Raw genomic sequence first — 17,051 nt, forward strand, 5'->3', positions numbered from 1 at the left:
TTGCTTTGATAAAAATAGCAACAAAAGAACCTTTAATTAGCTAGTTTTGCACAAAATGTATCAAAATAATTCACATGATATATAATTTCGAGTTTTATTTTTGGAAGGGGATGAATTACAGCTTAATTATAGAGAAGAACCTATAACCAATACGTAGTCAGAACTTCTGCAACTTTCAAAATTCCAAAATAGAATTTGGGCTTTTCTCCTTTCAGTTCTTTTTATTACAAGAATGAGAAGCATTAATAAACCATGGAAGTAACAATAGATAAAGCAGCTGTGCTGATAACGTTAGTAATTTAAGCCCACAAAATTACACTTATGTACGTGAGAAACAGTATCAGTCAACTCCCCCCCACAACCTGATTTGCACTAACCCTATAAAACTAAAGTGCAAGTTTCGCAGACAGTGGCACTGTCAGATTTGAGAGGGCCCTGAACAAGGCGTCTGCTCCGTGGGCCCCCTCCCCTGGCCACGCTCCCCCTCTGCTGTAACTCCCACCACCACTTGTCGTCCCTCACTGCTGTTCCTCTCTCCCCTGCCACTGCCACCCTGCAGTGGAGGCTTGCTTGTCAGCTGGCTATTCTCTCCTCTGGGACCAGGATCTTGGCAGCAGCAGTGTGGATAGCCCATTGCATGGACAAGAAGTATGAGGGGGCTTTCTGGCCTCTTGGGGCTCAGTATAAAAGTTTTAGAGGCACTAATGCCATCCATCAGCTTTGGGTTAATTAGGGATGTGAAAGTGTCAAGTATTGTCAATAGATCTATTAGTAAGCTTTATGTTTATTTTTTCAATATATTTTAAATGAGCTGTTAATTATTGAGTTACTAGCATTGCAGTGATATTTTAATTCTGTTATGTATTATTGTTATTGTACTGTTATTGTATTTAGACAGTATGGTATCTGTGGCTTTACTAGCAAACTGGAGATGGGAATTTGACCAAACCCGCATCTTTACCACTACCAGCCATATATATGAACATAATGGTGATTAACAAAACAGAGGTTTTTATTGTATTAACAAAACGTTTCCGCTTCCAACTTCATCAGCATATATGGCTGGTAGTGGTGAAGATGTGGGCTTGGTCAAGTTCCAGTATCCAGTTTGCTGGGGTGTGTGTGTATATATGATATATCAATATCATTAAAATGCAAACAACAAATCCGCAAAGCACACTCAACATAAAATCTATCCAACAGAAACTGTTCAGCGATAACAATGCATTCATTTAATGATTGTTCTTCTTGCACTACAGTTACTGTTCAAGTTGTAAAGGCTGGCCAACATATGGCCCGCCAAGCACAGCTTACCATACCAGCCATGTATGGTGCCACAGTGGCAGACTGAGGTCACAATCCAAATCCTGTGGCAAGCAGCGCTGGGGCTTAAAGGAGTGGTATAACCATTGCTTCATCTACAGAAAACTGTCTGCACTGGCCAGGGTGAAAACAGTGATTTTGCTACATCAGCTCCCAGGCTGCCACAGTGAAAAGGCCTGGATCAGGTCCATTGCCATCACTTGATGGTAGCAAGGCTACCTCAGGATCCAGTGGATCCTGTGCCAACCCAGATCCACCCCCTCTCCTCTCTCCGAATGCCCCTTTTCAGAGGTGTCAGTTGGCTAGTCCAGGCAAGGATACTGCTGGCAGGAGGCTCTACCTGCTGGCCATTTCAGCAAGTGCATTGGGTGCTCTTCAGTAGTTAGGCTCCAGGGCAGGACTGGGCAGAGGGACACCTCCACCCCATCCACTCCCATGGTGGATTGGAGGTTTGGATTTATCTGACTGCTGTGGTCAGCTTGATAAGTCACACACTGTGCAGATCTACTCTAAAGTATTAACAGGAATGGGTCAATAAAACAGAGTAAGCAGACCTTTGGCTTGGGGCATCTACTTTTCCCTCCCCCCCCCTCAATCATTCACTACCAGTTGCAAATGTTGTGGGGGAGAAAGCTAGTTGCAAAACAATACCCTAGTTACAATAATTACTAGTTACAGTAATTAATTTTAGATGCTTGCTTAACACTTATTTGTTCATATAGGGTTTTTTTGAAGTGTCACCTCAGCTGTATGTACCATTGATCAATGTGGATTAATTTTAAAACGAGATTTTTATATTGTTTTTATGATATAGTGTATTTTTATGTTGTACACCACTTCAGTATTGTGTGTTAAGCAGTAAATAAATTTGTGTAATAAATAAGTATCTGTAGACTCATCAAGATGGAGAGAAAAGTAGATGCATGTCCCAATATCATTTTGCAGCTGGTCAGTCAAATCAGAGTTCATGGCTTCTGGACTCCAAGTTTCTGTGATAGCTGTAGATCATTAAGGGATGACAGAAATTCAGCTTTGTATTTAGAGCTTTCTAGTACTGAATCAGCTGCTTGAAGGAATGGCTCTTTAATCATGTCTCATTATGGCTTTTTAAAATGTTTGGCTAGGATGTGACTTGCCTCCAATGAAGTTCACTATTGATGACTCTGATTTTGTCACAAGTTTGGTTGAAACTAATTGTTTAACTTTCAGTCTAGATCTCAGCTCCCTACCTTTGACCTTATGACGTTCACTCTTTTCTGGGTACTTTTTGTGATGGGATTTGAAACACCTTTATATATGGTCAGGTAGAGACCATTTGGGTAAAAATAAATGGAGAAACAAATAAAACCGACATGGTAGTAGGTGTCTACTACAGACCCCCTGGCCAGGAAGAGGTGGTAGACGAGGTCTTTCTCAAACAAAACTCCGAAATCTCAAGGAGGCAAGAAGTAGTAGTGATGGGGGACTTCAACTACCCGGATATCTGCTAGGAGACAAACTCTGCGAAGCACAAAGCCTCCAACAAATTCCTGATGGGCCTTGCTGATAATTTCCTCTTTCAAAGAGTAGAAGAAGGAACAAGGGGATCAGCAATCCTGGACCTGATCTTAACTAACACGGACGAATTGGTCACGGGAATTAAAGCGGTCGGTACCTTGGGGGAAAGTGACCACGTAATGCTGGAATTCGGGTTTCTGGGGAAAGCCAAAGAAGAATATAGTCAAACATGGACCTTGGATTTCAGGAAAGCCGATTTTAGCAAGCTCAGGGAAATGATGGATAGGATCCCGTGGCAAGATAAACTAAAGAAAAAAGGAGCCCAAGACGCATGGGAGTTCATGAAGAACGTATTACAAAAAGCGCAATCGCAAACAATTCCAAAGAGGAAGAAAAATGGAAGACATCGGAAAAAGCCAATGTGGCTACACGGAAGACTGGTGGAGGAGGTAAAAGTAAAAAAGAGCATGTATAAAGAATGGAAGGAAGGACGCATCACCAAGGAAGAGTACCGACGAGCGGCTAGGACGTGCAGGAATAGCGTAAGGAAAGCTAAAACCCAGAATGAGCTGAGGCTGGCAAGGGAAGTGAGGAACAACAAAAAGGGGTTTTTCAGATATGTTCGAATCAAGAGAAAGACCAAGCAAACGGTGGGACTGCTGCTCAATGAGGATGGCAAAATGTTGACAAATAACGAGGAAAAGGCAGAACTGCTCAACGCCTATTTTGCCTCCGTTTTCTCCCAAAAAGGGAACAGTGTGCAACCTTGCATCGGTAGCAATCTCAGTAAGGGATTGGGACTGCAGTTTGAGATTGATAAGGAGATAGTCAGGAAATACCAAGTTAACCTAAATGAGTTCAAATCTCCAGGGCCTGATGAACTGCATCCCAGAGTATTGAAGGAACTTGCAGATGTACTCTCGGAACCTCTTGCCATCATCTTTGAGAAATCCTGGAGAACGGGAGAGGTGCCGGAGGATTGGAGATGGGCAAACGTCGTCCCACTCTTTAAAAAAGGTAAAAAAGAAGATCCGGGGAATTACAGGCCGGTCAGTCTGACTTCAATACCGGGAAAGATATTAGAACGGATAATAAAAGAGTCCATTGGCAACTATCTAGATGACAATGCTGTGATTAGAAGGAGCCAGCATGGGTTTGTCAAGAAAAAATCCTGTCAAACTAATCTCATCTCTTTTTTTGATCGGGTCACTAGCTTAGTAGATGGTGGAAATGCTGTAGATGTCATCTATCTAGATTTCAGCAAGGCGTTTGACAAAGTCCCCCACGACCTTTCGATTAGCAAACTAGTCAAATGCGGACTACATGGAAATACTGTCAGGTGGATTCACAACTGGTTGGAAAACCGTACTCAAAGAGTGGTCGTCGGTGGCTCTGCTTCGGACTGGAAGGAGGTCTCGAGTGGAGTGCCACAAGGTTCTGTCCTGGGGCCGATACTCTTCAACATTTTTATCAATGATTTAGACGATGGGGTGGAGGGAAGCCTTATGAAGTTTGCGGATGATACGAAACTGGGAGGGATAGCTAACACAATGGAAGACAGGAATAAAATCCAAAGGGACCTGGATAGACTAGAAAATTGGGCTGAAATTAATAAAATGACATTCAATAAAGACAAATGCAGGATTCTGCATTTAGGCCACAAAAACAAAATGCATGGGTACAGGATGGGAAATACCCGGCTTAGCAGTAGTGCGTGTGAGAAGGACCTTGGAATTGTAGTGGATCGCAAGTTGAACATGACCCAGCAGTGTGATGCTGCGGCAAAAAAGGCAAACGCGGTTTTGGGCTGCATAAACAGAGCTATAGTTTCCAGGTCGAGGGAAGTAATAGTCCCACTATATTCTGCGTTGGTCAGGCCTCATCTGGAATACTGCGTTCAGTTCTGGGCGCTTCATTTTAAGAAAGATATAGACAAGTTAGAGCGGGTCCAGAAGAGGGCGACGAGGATGATAGCCGGTATGGAGAACAAGTCTTATAAGGAAAGGTTGAAGGAACTTGGAATGTTCAGTCTGGTGAAGAGAAGGCTGAGGGGTGACATGATTGCACTCTTTAAGTACCTGAAGGGCTGTCACATAGAGGAGGGTACAGATTTGTTCACTGCTGCCCCAGAGGGTAGGACTAGGTCTAATGGTTTTAAGTTGCAGGAGCATAGATTCAGATTGGACATTAGAAGGAACTTCTTGACAGTAAGGGCGGTTCGGCAATGGAACCGACTGCCTAGGGAGGTGGTGGGATCCCCTTCGCTGGATGTCTTCAAGCAGAGGCTGGACAGCTATCTGCAGGAGATGCTCTAGCTGTGGATTTCCTGCTGTGAGCAGGGGGTTGGACTCGATGGCCTACAAGGCCCCTTCCAACTCTATGATTCTATGATTTTTTTATTATTTTTTTGGCTGCTGCATTGAAGTGGCAGATCATGCACACACACTTTAATTTCACCAATGATTTCTCCCACTCATCATGAAAGTAAAAAGTGGTACAACTTTTGTTTCTTAACAGACTTGGAAATGACTCATCCTTTTCTGGATTAGAAATGCTTGCTTGCTTTCAAAAGTTCTGCCCACTCTGGATCTGTGGCTGAGTACAGAGCTAGAATAAGGGCTCATCCAAACGGAGCGGGATAATCCACATTTTCCATAACCGGTTCGTCATCTGACAGTCCTCATTTTGCCTGTTTGTTCGCTCTTTCCCGATCAGCTGGGCTGGCATCACTGCCCGCTGTCTCCCCAGCTGGCCCTCGCCACCAGCAACCCCTTCCTCCGCTCTCCTTCCACAGCCTCCTTAGATGGTTGCGGGTGGCCATCTAGCAAACCACTTATATGCCAATAATTCCTGTGGGTTTTTTGGTTGTATTTGTGATATTTCGCAAAACCAACTGTATGCTTTTCTGCCTTTATGCATATTAACGTTTCTGGAGATAAACACGGCTGGCAATTCCACTTATTTCTCCAGAACAGCTCCTCCCCATTCTCTCTCTCTCTTTCTGCCGGCCTCTTCCTCTCCGCGTAGGCGTCGTCAGCATCAGGGAAGAGCTACTGAGAGCGGCTTCCCAACCACTTTGGACAAAACTTGATGCTCCATTGCCTTCACCCCCCTCCTTCTCCCTTTCCTTCCCATGGCCCTGTACAAAGTGCCAGGCTCTCGCTTTTCTCCGCTGTGTGTGCCTGTGCGTGTCTGTCTGTCTCTGAGCAAGGAGGAAAGAGCAAAGCGAGCTCCCTGCACCAACCAGTCGCACTTGAGTGAGACCAGCCAGGAAAAGGGAGTCTTTACAAACAACCACAATTGCCGCCCAGTTCGCACGCTGGCTAAAAATTAACAGCTGCTTCTGCGCAAATGCGCTTTTTTGCATCTGTGCAGTAGAAGTTGCAGAGCCCCCCCCCCAACACCACCCCATTGCTCTGATTGGTTCAGTTTTCCCAGGCTTTCCCTGGTCATTTTCGAACATGCGCAAAAGTGGAAATACATGATTGGCTGTGAATGAGAGAAGGGGTATGGGGAAATGCCCAAGCACCGCCCACAGAACGCCTCCTGCTCTAAAGTCCGCGGTATTGCATCCTAGCGCCTGAAGGTACAGCAGATGATTCCTGGTTTAAAAAAGCAAATAGCATTTTTTGCAGTAATGCCAAAGCGGATTTAACATCGAGAAAGTCCACTTTAACAGGTGATGTCGTATGGACCATGGAAAATTAATGAACACACAAAGCGATCGTATCACAGATTATACAGTCGTCTGGATGAGCCCTAAGATTCTTGAAGCCCATTCCTATGCAGCTGGCCTTCTCAGAACAGAATTACTGTATTCAGGCATTTTCAGAATATCACTTATGCTGACTGCTATGTTTAAAAATACTATACATTTAATTATGTTAGTCCCATCGAACACAGTGGGACTTTATTTCTGAGTAAAATGCATAGTTTGCCCTCAGCTGCACAGGATGTTCAAGCGAAAAATAGTGCTCAGAAGAACCCACTTCAAATGAAAATGAACACTAAAATGAGCAAGCACTGATAAATAAAAGTATTAAAGCCCATGAAGTCCTACATTTATGATTTGAAATACAGCTAGAAATGTCTGTCCAACTGCATTAATCAAGCACTAGGTTGACATGATTTTAGCTTAGCTTCCATGGTTGCGGAGAGCCTAAGGTTGTAACCTAAAGCCACCCAGCCCCAGAATGAGAAGCAACATAAACAACCAATCTGCTTAAACGGAACTATTTGTATTTGATTAGGAAGCATTTCAAAAAAACAGATTGTAGGCATCTTTCATATAAGCACATCCGCTAAGTGTTGATTAAATGGTACATGTTGCATTCACATTTTAAATGTGGTTTAAAGACTCATATGGAAAATAAGAACTTACAGCAGTGTTTAAGTACTCGCCAATAAACCTGCTACGTAGGTTGGTGACTTCCCAAAGGCCACCTAGTAAGCTTCATAGCTGAATAAAAACTCAAACCTGAGTAAGGGAACATAGGAAATTGTCTTATACTGAATCAGACTATTGGTCCATCTACCTCAGTATCTACACTGACTAGCAGTGGCTCTCCAGGATTTCAGAAAGGAGTCTGTCCCCTACCTGGAGATGTCAGGGTTGAACCTGGGACCTTCTGCATGTAAGGCAGATACCAGTGAGCTATGGTCCTTCCCCAAGCCCCCTTGGCCTCCTCGAGGGTTGACTCCAGAAGATGACAAAGTTCCATTCATTTACCAGGCAGGGACCTAAGATTAGGAAAAGGCTCTTGGTCCTGTCAGCATTCTCATTTTGCATAGAACCCAGGATGCAGAATTTGGGAATGCTCAGGTTTTAGGCTCTGTTTCTCTTAGGTCACTGGTCTGCAACTGGTGGGTCGGGACCCATTACTAGGTCACAGACAGATTTAAGGTGGGTCCAACAGCAGCACTACCACCATACAAATATATAGTAAAAAATAAGAAATGGGTCCCCAAATGCATTTTTGGATAAAAGATGAGTCTGGGTCTGAAAAAGTGCTGCTCTAAGCAATGTGGGGTGGGGCACTGGTGGTGCTTTGTCAGTGCTGGAGTATATCCAAATAATCTTATTCTCACCCCTGACTAACACTGGAGGCACAGCTGGATTCTACACTCTCAAAATATTTGTGCGTTTATCAGCCACAATAGCAGCTACGCATTGCCTTTGCCGCCCCTACTGGGGCTTTCAGCCAGCAGGTATGAACTTGGATTCATTTTAGGTAGAGCATTTTTAAACAGCTACAGTATGGCCCTGCTTTACGGCGCTTCGCTTTACAGCGCTTCGCCAATACAGCAGTCTCAATTAGACTAAAGCCCCACTCATATGGCGCTTGTTCCTCTTTTACAGTGGTTTTTGGGCATCGTGCACCATTCTATTCAATGAGTTCCGCTTTACAGTGGTTTTCACTTTACAGCGGGGGTCTGGAACGTAACCTGCCATATGAGTGGGGCCCTACTGTACATGATCGCCCAAAATTCATCTGATGAAGCCTCCATCTCTTTTTCTCCCCTTTCTCTTTTGATTGGCATATGCCAATATCTGACAATAATAACGACAATAGTTTTAAAATAATAATTCAGTCTTTTTTAGCCTGATGATTAACGCTTTATCTGCTGGATTTCTGATTGTCATGCAAGTCGTTAAAGCCACAGTAAGGAAACTTCCATCAACGGTTTTTGGTTGTTTTTCAGATTGATGTCCCAACCTAAACTGTAGAAGTGGACATAGGAAGCTGCCGCTGGTCCATAACCTCTCTATATTATCCACACTGGCTGGCAGCGGCTCCCCAGAGTTTCTAGCAGGTGACGTTTACGCACAGCTCTACCTGGAGCCGCCGAGGATTGAACCTGGGACCCTCTGCTCTACCACTGAGCTACGTATGACCCTTCCCAAAGTGGTCAGAGCTTCAGCGAAGAGCGCATTTCCCCTCCCACCACTCGCCTTACTCCTCTACGCGAGGAGAGAGACTGGAGCTCCTTGGCTCTTCGCGTTACCTCCGCTTTATCCAGGCCATTCCGGCACGGACAGCCACAGCTCCCTCGCTTCTGCGTCTCAGCCATATCGCTAAACGAAAACTTAACCCGACAAAAAGAAAGACCCCGGGCCCTTGCCCGCTCTCGGCGCAGGGAGGAGCCTTACTGAGCTGCTTGCAAAAACAGCTGAAGCCGACCGGGAGGAGTAGTGTGGGAAGAACAATGAGCTCGAGGTCGGCAGCCTTTGATCTCAGCCCTCAACCACCATAAGATGCTTTAGTAGTAGAAGGCTTTACATGTTGAGCCTTTGTGTCCTTACTCAAAAGTAAGCCCTACTAAGTTCGTTGGAACTTACTCCCAAGAAAGCATGCATAAGAATGCAGCCGTAAGGCTCCAAGTGTCGCTGTGTAACAGGGACATTATGTTTTTCCGGGTAACTAATCCAAGTAATTACTGTTACTAATTTTGGAACCCTACGTTAGGATTTTTGGCTGTTTTTTTTTAATTTTCTTTGTCATATTTTAAAATTGTTGTACCCACCCTGGGATCTTTGTGAGAAGAGCAGGTAATAAATTATGATGATAATTTGCAATTTAGCATGTGTTGTGATACCTTTTTTACAGTTTTGTTAAGAGTGCATACACGTGTATTAGGTTTCTGCCCCCTCTTCAGAGCCTAGATGTGCAAACAGAGAGAGTCAGTGTGGTGTAATGACTCCACTGTTGGCCTATGACCTGGGAGACCATGGTTTGAATCCCCACTCAGCCATGAAGTTCGTTGGGTGACCTTGGGCCAGTCACTCACTCTCTCTCAGCCTAACCTACCTCACAGGGTTGTTGTGGGGATCAAATAGGGAGGGGCAAGCCATATGAGCCACCTTGAACTTGGAGGAAAGGTGGGATATAAATGTAATAAATAAATACGAGTTGGGAGTGACCCATGAATCTTAAACCTACAGCAGGGATACGGAACTGCAGCTCTGCAGGTGTTGTTGAGCCAATGGTCTGGCATGAGGGCAGCTGGAGTCCAGCAACACCTGGAAGGCACCACTTTGCTATCCCTGATTTACAGGCACAAGTACTAATCTCCTGCACTTCCACATACCCTGAATAGCCACCTATCCAGATAATAAATACAGCTGAGTCTATGCTGGGTTGCTTGAGAGTGTGGTGTAGTGGTTAAGGTGCTGGACTATGACCTGGGAGACTAGGGTTCAAATCCCCACACAGCCACAAAGCTCACTGGGTGACCTTGGACCAGTCACTGCTTCTCAGAGGAAGGCAATGGTAAACTGCCATAAGTCAGGATCGACTTAAAGGTAGTCCATTTCCATTTTATTTGTTTATTTAAAGATTTATACATTATAAAAATCTTTAAGTAAACATACTTTGGACACGTAATGAGAAGACATGATTCACTAGAAAAGACAATAATGCTGGGAAAACCAGAAGGGAGTAGAAAAAAGGGAAGACCAAACAAGAGATGGATTGATTCCATAAAGGAAGCCACAGACCTGACCTTACAAGATCTGAACAGGGTGGTTTATAACAGATGCTATTGGAGGTCGCTGATTCATAGGGGTGGCATAAGTCAAAATCAACTTGAAGGCACATAACAGCTACCATCTCCTAATATTCCTAATCATTGGTCCTTCTCTTCTGTTCCCTCTGGCTTTGCTGTTCTCCTATCCCCTTAGTTCCTATAACGTATAACAGAAGATATATCATCACTAACCCAAAGTATGGGTAACTGAACTGCCTATCCATGCCTTCATTTCACCATGTCTATTTTAGAATGTAAGCCTCTTGGGATAAGGACCTGTCATCATACCTGTTCTTCGTAAAATAGTATTACATAAAAAAGATTTGTGGGGCCCTCTGGGTAAGAGGCAGAGCAGGAGTTAGTGGGCTGCCCCAGGTGATGAATAGGGTGGGAACTATTGCTAAGACTATTTGCTGGTTGTGGTTGGGATATCCTATTTTTTTAAACCACAGTTGGAAATTCTAATTGGTTAGTGTGTTGGACTACGACCTGGGAGACCAGGCTTTGAATCCCCACATAGCCATGAAGCTCACTGGGTGACCTTGGACCTCTCAGCCTCAGAGGAAGGCAATGGTAAACCACTTCTGAATACCACTTACCAGGAAAACGCTATTCATAGGGTTGCCAAAAGTTGGGATCAACTTGAAGGCAGCCCATTTCCATTTCAATTGGTCTTGTTGGTTTTTAGTTTTGTTTTATGATAATTTGTTGCTGCTTACTGCACTTATTTTATGGATTCTGTAATTTTGTATATTGTATACATTTTTTCTGTTATTTTATTTCATTGTTAGGTGGTTTGGGAATGAAATAATTAGTGAAGAGTGGATTATAAATATGGATCATAATAATAGTAATAATATACTGTGCTTTACAAAATAATATGCAATACATCATGAGCATCCAAACCAGACTGAACACCAGGAACAAACTCTCAAAGTATCAGTCATACTGATATACTTAAAAAACACTTAAATGCTATTTCAGAAGTCTGGGAAATTAAAAACATATTTGGCAACTAAAAGATAAAGTAGGTGCCACATGGGCTGCTGTAGGGAGGGAGTAGGTGCCAGATGGGCTGCTATAGTAACTACAAGCAGATAATCAGTGCTGAGATGAAACATCTCCTTAACTTGATTAAACTGGTACAGGTTCACAGCAGGGTAACAAGGATGATCAAGGGACTGGGGGAAAAAGCCCTTTGAGGAGTGACTGGAAAAACTGGGTATGTTTAGCCTTCAGAAGAGAAGACCAAGGGGAGATATGACAGCATTCTTCAAGTATTTGAAAGGTCACACAGAAGAGGACCAGGATCTCTTCTTGGTCATCCCTAAGTGCAGGACGTGGAATAATGGGCTCAAGATACAGCAAACCAGATTTTGACTAAACATCTGGAAAAATGTCCTGTTAGAGCAGTAAGACAATAGAACCAATTATCGAGGGAGGTGGTGGGCTCTCCAATACTGGAGGCATTCAAGAGAGAGCTGGACAACCACCTGTTGAGTGTGCTTTAACTTGGATTCCTGTATTGAGCAGGGGGTTGGACTTGATGGCTTCGTTGACTCCTTCCGACTCTACTTTTCTATGATTCATTTAAAAATAAACTGTTGTTGATACACCCTGCTTCTGAAACCAGTGCAGAATAGGATTTTATTATAAAGGAATCCAACAACAGTTGGAGATGTGAGATGGAGTTTAAGTAATGAGCCTTGGTGTAAAACAGCTGTTACTGATGCACAAGTGTTCTTTTTCTCTGTGCAATCTTGAAGGATATGAAGTAAGGCTGTGTTCGAACACAAGAATCGGAACGAGGCTGTAGAATGAACTGCCCCACTTCTGAAGACAGGTTGGGAATCACGTTTCAAAAATTGCTTGAAGTAAAAAAAAAAACATGCAGGGGAGGAGCGGGTTGGATTAAAATCTTTCCCCTTGATGTGTTTACTTGCAATGAATTTGTTTACATATAGGAGCATTCAGAATAAATTGTTTTCTACCTGCAAATGTGCTTTTCGATTTACGAGTATTTGCGATTCGGAGGCAGCCAAATTTATTTGAATGTTTTAAAAAAACACAAAACATTGCACTGCAGTCCGAACATCAACGGGCACAACGTTATGTAGCGTGGAAACGCAATATTGGAACAGTTTCACCTGTTATTTGTCTACCCATTACGCAGCTGCTAAAGGCAAAGTAACAACAATAGGAGGCGAATCTACTTCAGAGGGAGAAATTTTAGCTTCTCCCTGGCTCTTTAATTATAGCAAATCAATACTACGGTGTCGTACAACACTCGTTCAGTCCAAGGAGTCTCATATTAACGTATGAGGATGAGGAATTATTTCCGTGGGTATTTTTGTTCAGGCAGTAAAGGGCATCATGCCGTAGTGGGAGTATTTCTGTTCAGGCAGTAACGGAGACAGCTCTGGTGTGCGGGAGGGGGAGAAGAGGGAAAAGATGGCAGCCTCCTTGTTCCTGAGTTGTAGCAGCAGAGGAGCGGTGAAGCTGCTGCTCGGCCGGAATGTACCGCGGGGGTCTCTTGGTTCCCTGCCTTATGTGGTGGGTTGGCGGTCTCTGCACAAGACCCAGAAGCTGCTGGGTGAGTATTTGGTGAATTACAGATGAAGTCCCTTTTTAGTCATCTGTAGATCTTGGGATTTGGTAGTAGATGTGAGTAGGTGATGTAGAGGGCAATGCTATTGAATGGGGAAATCAGAGGATGAGCCTGAAGTGTGTGTGTGAGAGTGAGAGAGAATGTTTGTTTTATTAGGATTGTAGAAGAGATTGGGAGGGTCGCAGGTGTCTGTGTTTACTGTTGAATAACGCAGCTTAAGTTATTAACATGCCTAATGACCTTCTACTAATGTAGAGTATGTTTTTTGATGTGTCTGTACTTGCTGCTGTTATATTACAGTTTATATCTATGTTGCCTTTTGCCTAAAAAGGCTCCCGAGCCAGCTCACAAAGTACAAATACAAATTCAAACAGTAGAACTTAGAACTGAATTTAAAACAAATATTTAAAACTAAAAAACCAAAATGTATTTTTCTCTGTGCCGAAAAGCAAAAACCTAGGCCTTCAAAATAGTGAAAAGAGACCAGGACTAATCCTGCTCTGTATAAGGCAGAGGCAGCCAACATGGTGCCCTCCAGGTAATTGTGTACTGCAGCTCCCATCAGCCCTCCCAATAGCCAGGGATGAAGGCAGTTGTAGTTCAAAACATCTGGCGGGCACCACATTGACTGTCCCTATTACAAGGTTTTGGAGAGGAAGAGCAGCTGGAAAATCTCACCTTTTATGTGTAATGGACTGCAGCAGGTCTCCCAAGCAGTTCCTCTTGTAAGATTTGACTTGAATGGCCCAGGATTCTTGTGAAGAACTAACAAACCAAAGTTCTGTAACTGCTTTATGTAAATTGCTCTGAGTTCCTTGGAGGAAAAGTAGGATACAGAACAAATGAGCAAGGCTATATTGATAGTAGCAGTTACTGCTTCCAATCCTCAATATTGTTTTGATGATGCAAAAAGCCATAGAATTGAGCTGACAATCTTTGAACCCTATTGTAAAGCCAAACTGCTATATTTCTTAGAAAAAGCAAATTTTATCAGTTAAGAGCAAGGTACATCACTTTCAGAAGTGTTAATTTAAACATTAACGTATCTTGTCTGTAATCTTGCTGTAGTGTTGCCTGTGATATCAGCATCTACATTAATTTTAACCTGCAGGTGGCAGAAGTATATATTCAAGCATTCCTGTACGGTTAACATAACTGCTGCTTTCTAGCTGATAGATACATAACTGAAGCAGAGAGAAGGGAAGGGGAGGGGCCTTAAAATGAAAAATGATTAAGCATCTTATCTTGCCATTCATATGTGGATGAATGTTGTAGAACACTTCTGAAAACTGATAAAATGATACAATACATCTTTCTGAGTTCCTTAGGGGAAGGGGGCCATGTAAATATGATGTAAACATTATAAATTGTACTTTATTTTTAGTTTGCATTTATGAGCTGTATCATGTATCCAGCTATATTGAAACACTATATCCTGGGTTCTAGTTAACTCATTAAATTATCTTGCATGATGCCTTATCCCCAAGTGGGGAACTTCCAGCTTGCAGGCCTGATCGAGCCAGTCAGGCCTCCCCATTCGGCCCAAGAGGCCATTTAAGGCAAACCACTGCACTTGCCCTACACCTGACATCACATATGATGTCAGATGCGGGGCAGGTAATGCGGGACTTAGTTGAAAGTAGCTTTGCAGGCATTCCCAATTGATAGGGCCTGCAAAGCTCTGTTGCACAGTACTTCCAAAGTGCCCAACGAGAAGCTGGCTGTTGGGTGCTTGGGGACCGCTGCACAAAGCGCTTTGCCAGCCCTGTGATTACATTTGGGAAGCACTGAGCACAGGGTTTGCAAAGCTCTTTGCTTCCCAAATTCCCAACAGCTGCTTGTTGGGCACTAAGGAAGCACTGCACAAAGGACTTATAAATGTTACTAGCCTGCAAAAAAAAAAAATACTAGTCTGTTGGCAGAGAACAGACCAAAAGCTGTGTTTCTTCATAGAAAAGTAGAAAGGGCCTTTAAGGCCATCAAGTCCAACCCCCTGCTCAGTGCAGGAATCCAAATCAAAGCATTCCCGACAGATGGCTGTCCAGCTGCCAGATCAATGCATTTCTTTGTTGGAGGTGGCAAAAAGAGGCAGGGGATTCCCTTCTCTGTCAGCCCACTTGAGCACAGCAGAGGGACAAAGATACCCATCCCTCCTCTTCCAGCCTGCTCAGTCGCCTGCATGGAATTCCTTGTTGCTTAGGGCTGCCAGGCAAATACTTAAAAACAAAGATGCATTACATTTGGAGGTTTGAGGTAATAACTTGCCTAAGGCCACATTAAATCTTGGATGAAGTTTGAAATGGGGGATTTCCAGCTTATTTTCTTCACTGGGGTTGCCAACCTTTTTAGCCCTGCGGGCAAATCTCGATCTTTGAGCTGTGGGCACCACCCTCTCTGATCACTTCTCTCTTCCCTTACTGGATCAACCTCCTCTCTCTCTCTCACACACACACTCACACTCACACTCAGAGAGAGAGAGAGAGAGAGAGAGAGAGAGAGAAGGCACGCATATGCATACACCTCTATTTTCCAAAGGATCTGGGTAAGAAGCATGCATATGCATACACCTCTTTTTTCCAAAGGATCTGGGTAAAAGTCAGAACTGGGTAAAAGTTGGGTCCAATAGAATTAACCTGAGCCTCGAAAAACACGTAGAACTGAAAGAGAAAGTGGAAAAGAGTGTCACTCTTGCAACTTCCTTGTTCAGCTCTATGTCTTTTAATGGAGAAAAGGTAACCTCACCATCTCATGATGAAGGGGGCATGAGGGGGGGCTCAGAGGCTACCTGTGTGCCAGGGAAGACAAGGGCTCCATCACACCCATGGCTGCCATGCTTCTTGACAGCTGTGAAAACACTTTGGAGTGGCTGCTCAGAGCTGAGAGAGGCTCTCCCTGAGACCCTGGAGATCCATTGCATATTGGAAGAGACAGTACTAAACTAGCAATGCAATGTTACACATTAAATTTTGTTTTCTTTTTCCCAAATAAGTTGTTATAAAGCTGTAGCCCTGGTGAGCCAAAGGCCTAACTCTCAAGTTTGGAATATATACTGTCAACTACATGAGATAGGGGAGAAAGGTTGTGCCTTTCCACTGTGTTTATCTGTCTCACCTCCAGCATCTGCAGACATTCATATATACTTTCATAGATAGGATGGCCATTTACACATTGCCAGAAGTCAAAACTGCGTAACAAAAAAGTGGTGAAAAGAAGACGATGATTTGTATAAAATTTGCACATGCTATTTATAGATGTTAATTTTTGAAATAATTATAATTTAAATAGAAAAACAATACATCTCATAGTTGGGAAGACTGACCAGATGACTTGTATACCTGCTGAGCCTGCAGTCCAGGTGCTCAGGGACAACTAACTTCAAGGCCTGTGCTATTACTTCTTAGGGTTCTTCATTCTTGCACCAGCCAGCCTTTCAAATAGAGAACATCTTCAGACAGACCCTGCCAAAAGATAGGGCTGTTTTCTGTAAAGCAGGACACATTCATAGGCTACACATAAATAATATCCAATGTAAGCCCAAGTCAATCTCTTCTCCCTCTTGGAAAATTTCAGAATTTATGGTGTTGGATTTTAGTGCTGAAGATAGCTAGTAGAATCAAACCTGCTACAAGGACTGACTAAAATAAATAGAAAATTAAAGGCAGGCCCCTTCCTCTCTTGTAGTCTGTTGATGATGTCTAGTGGCTTCATGTGGCTGGTTGGCAAATTAAGGCAGTCATTGGGCTTTCCCTCTTGTTCTTGTGCAACAGCAAGATTTAGGATGCAATTCTAACCCCACTTATCTGGGAATTTGATAGGACTTATTTATTGGCAAACATGGTTAGAATTGCGCTGTTTGTTTTATTTAGTCATATCTATACTGATTTACATTTCCGAAAAAGTCTCATACGAAGTTTACAACCTGTCACAAAATATCAAAATAAAAAACTGCAAATGAAAATCAAATACAAGTGAGAATCAAATACAGTAGCATAAATAACAAGAAAACAAAATGTACTCTTAAAGAAATAATTACAAGAAAAATTAAATGCAGAAATACTAGAAAAAGTCCACATATAAAGCATCATTATTGATTAAG

At 43.2% G+C, this 17,051-nt stretch overlaps 2 protein-coding genes across 6 annotated transcripts in view; one reads left to right on the plus strand and one right to left on the minus strand.

The window, feature by feature from the left end:
- APIP (APAF1 interacting protein) overlaps nucleotides 1-8,965 on the minus strand; it is a 54,680-nt gene extending 45,715 nt beyond the window's left edge. Inside the window, exon 1 of the mRNA XM_061610759.1 lies at nucleotides 8,827-8,965. Within this exon, the coding sequence (XP_061466743.1) occupies nucleotides 8,827-8,892 (66 nt within the window). The 5' untranslated portion in view covers nucleotides 8,893-8,965. The remainder of the gene's footprint in view (nucleotides 1-8,826) is intronic.
- Nucleotides 8,560-17,051, plus strand: part of PDHX (pyruvate dehydrogenase complex component X) — a 108,775-nt gene continuing 100,283 nt past the window's right edge. Inside the window, exon 1 of one of the 5 annotated variants that reach the window (XM_061610756.1) lies at nucleotides 8,560-9,130. Coding sequence is in view for 2 of the 5 variants with exons in the window: in XM_061610758.1 (XP_061466742.1) it covers nucleotides 12,799-12,940 (142 nt within the window). In the remaining 3 variants the exon portion in view is untranslated. The other 4 variants (XM_061610757.1, XM_061610755.1, XM_061610758.1 and 1 more) reach the window with 4 other exon arrangements.

The sequence above is a fragment of the Rhineura floridana genome, chromosome 2 (assembly GCF_030035675.1).
Source record: "Rhineura floridana isolate rRhiFlo1 chromosome 2, rRhiFlo1.hap2, whole genome shotgun sequence".
Classification (NCBI taxonomy): domain Eukaryota; kingdom Metazoa; phylum Chordata; class Lepidosauria; order Squamata; family Rhineuridae; genus Rhineura; species Rhineura floridana.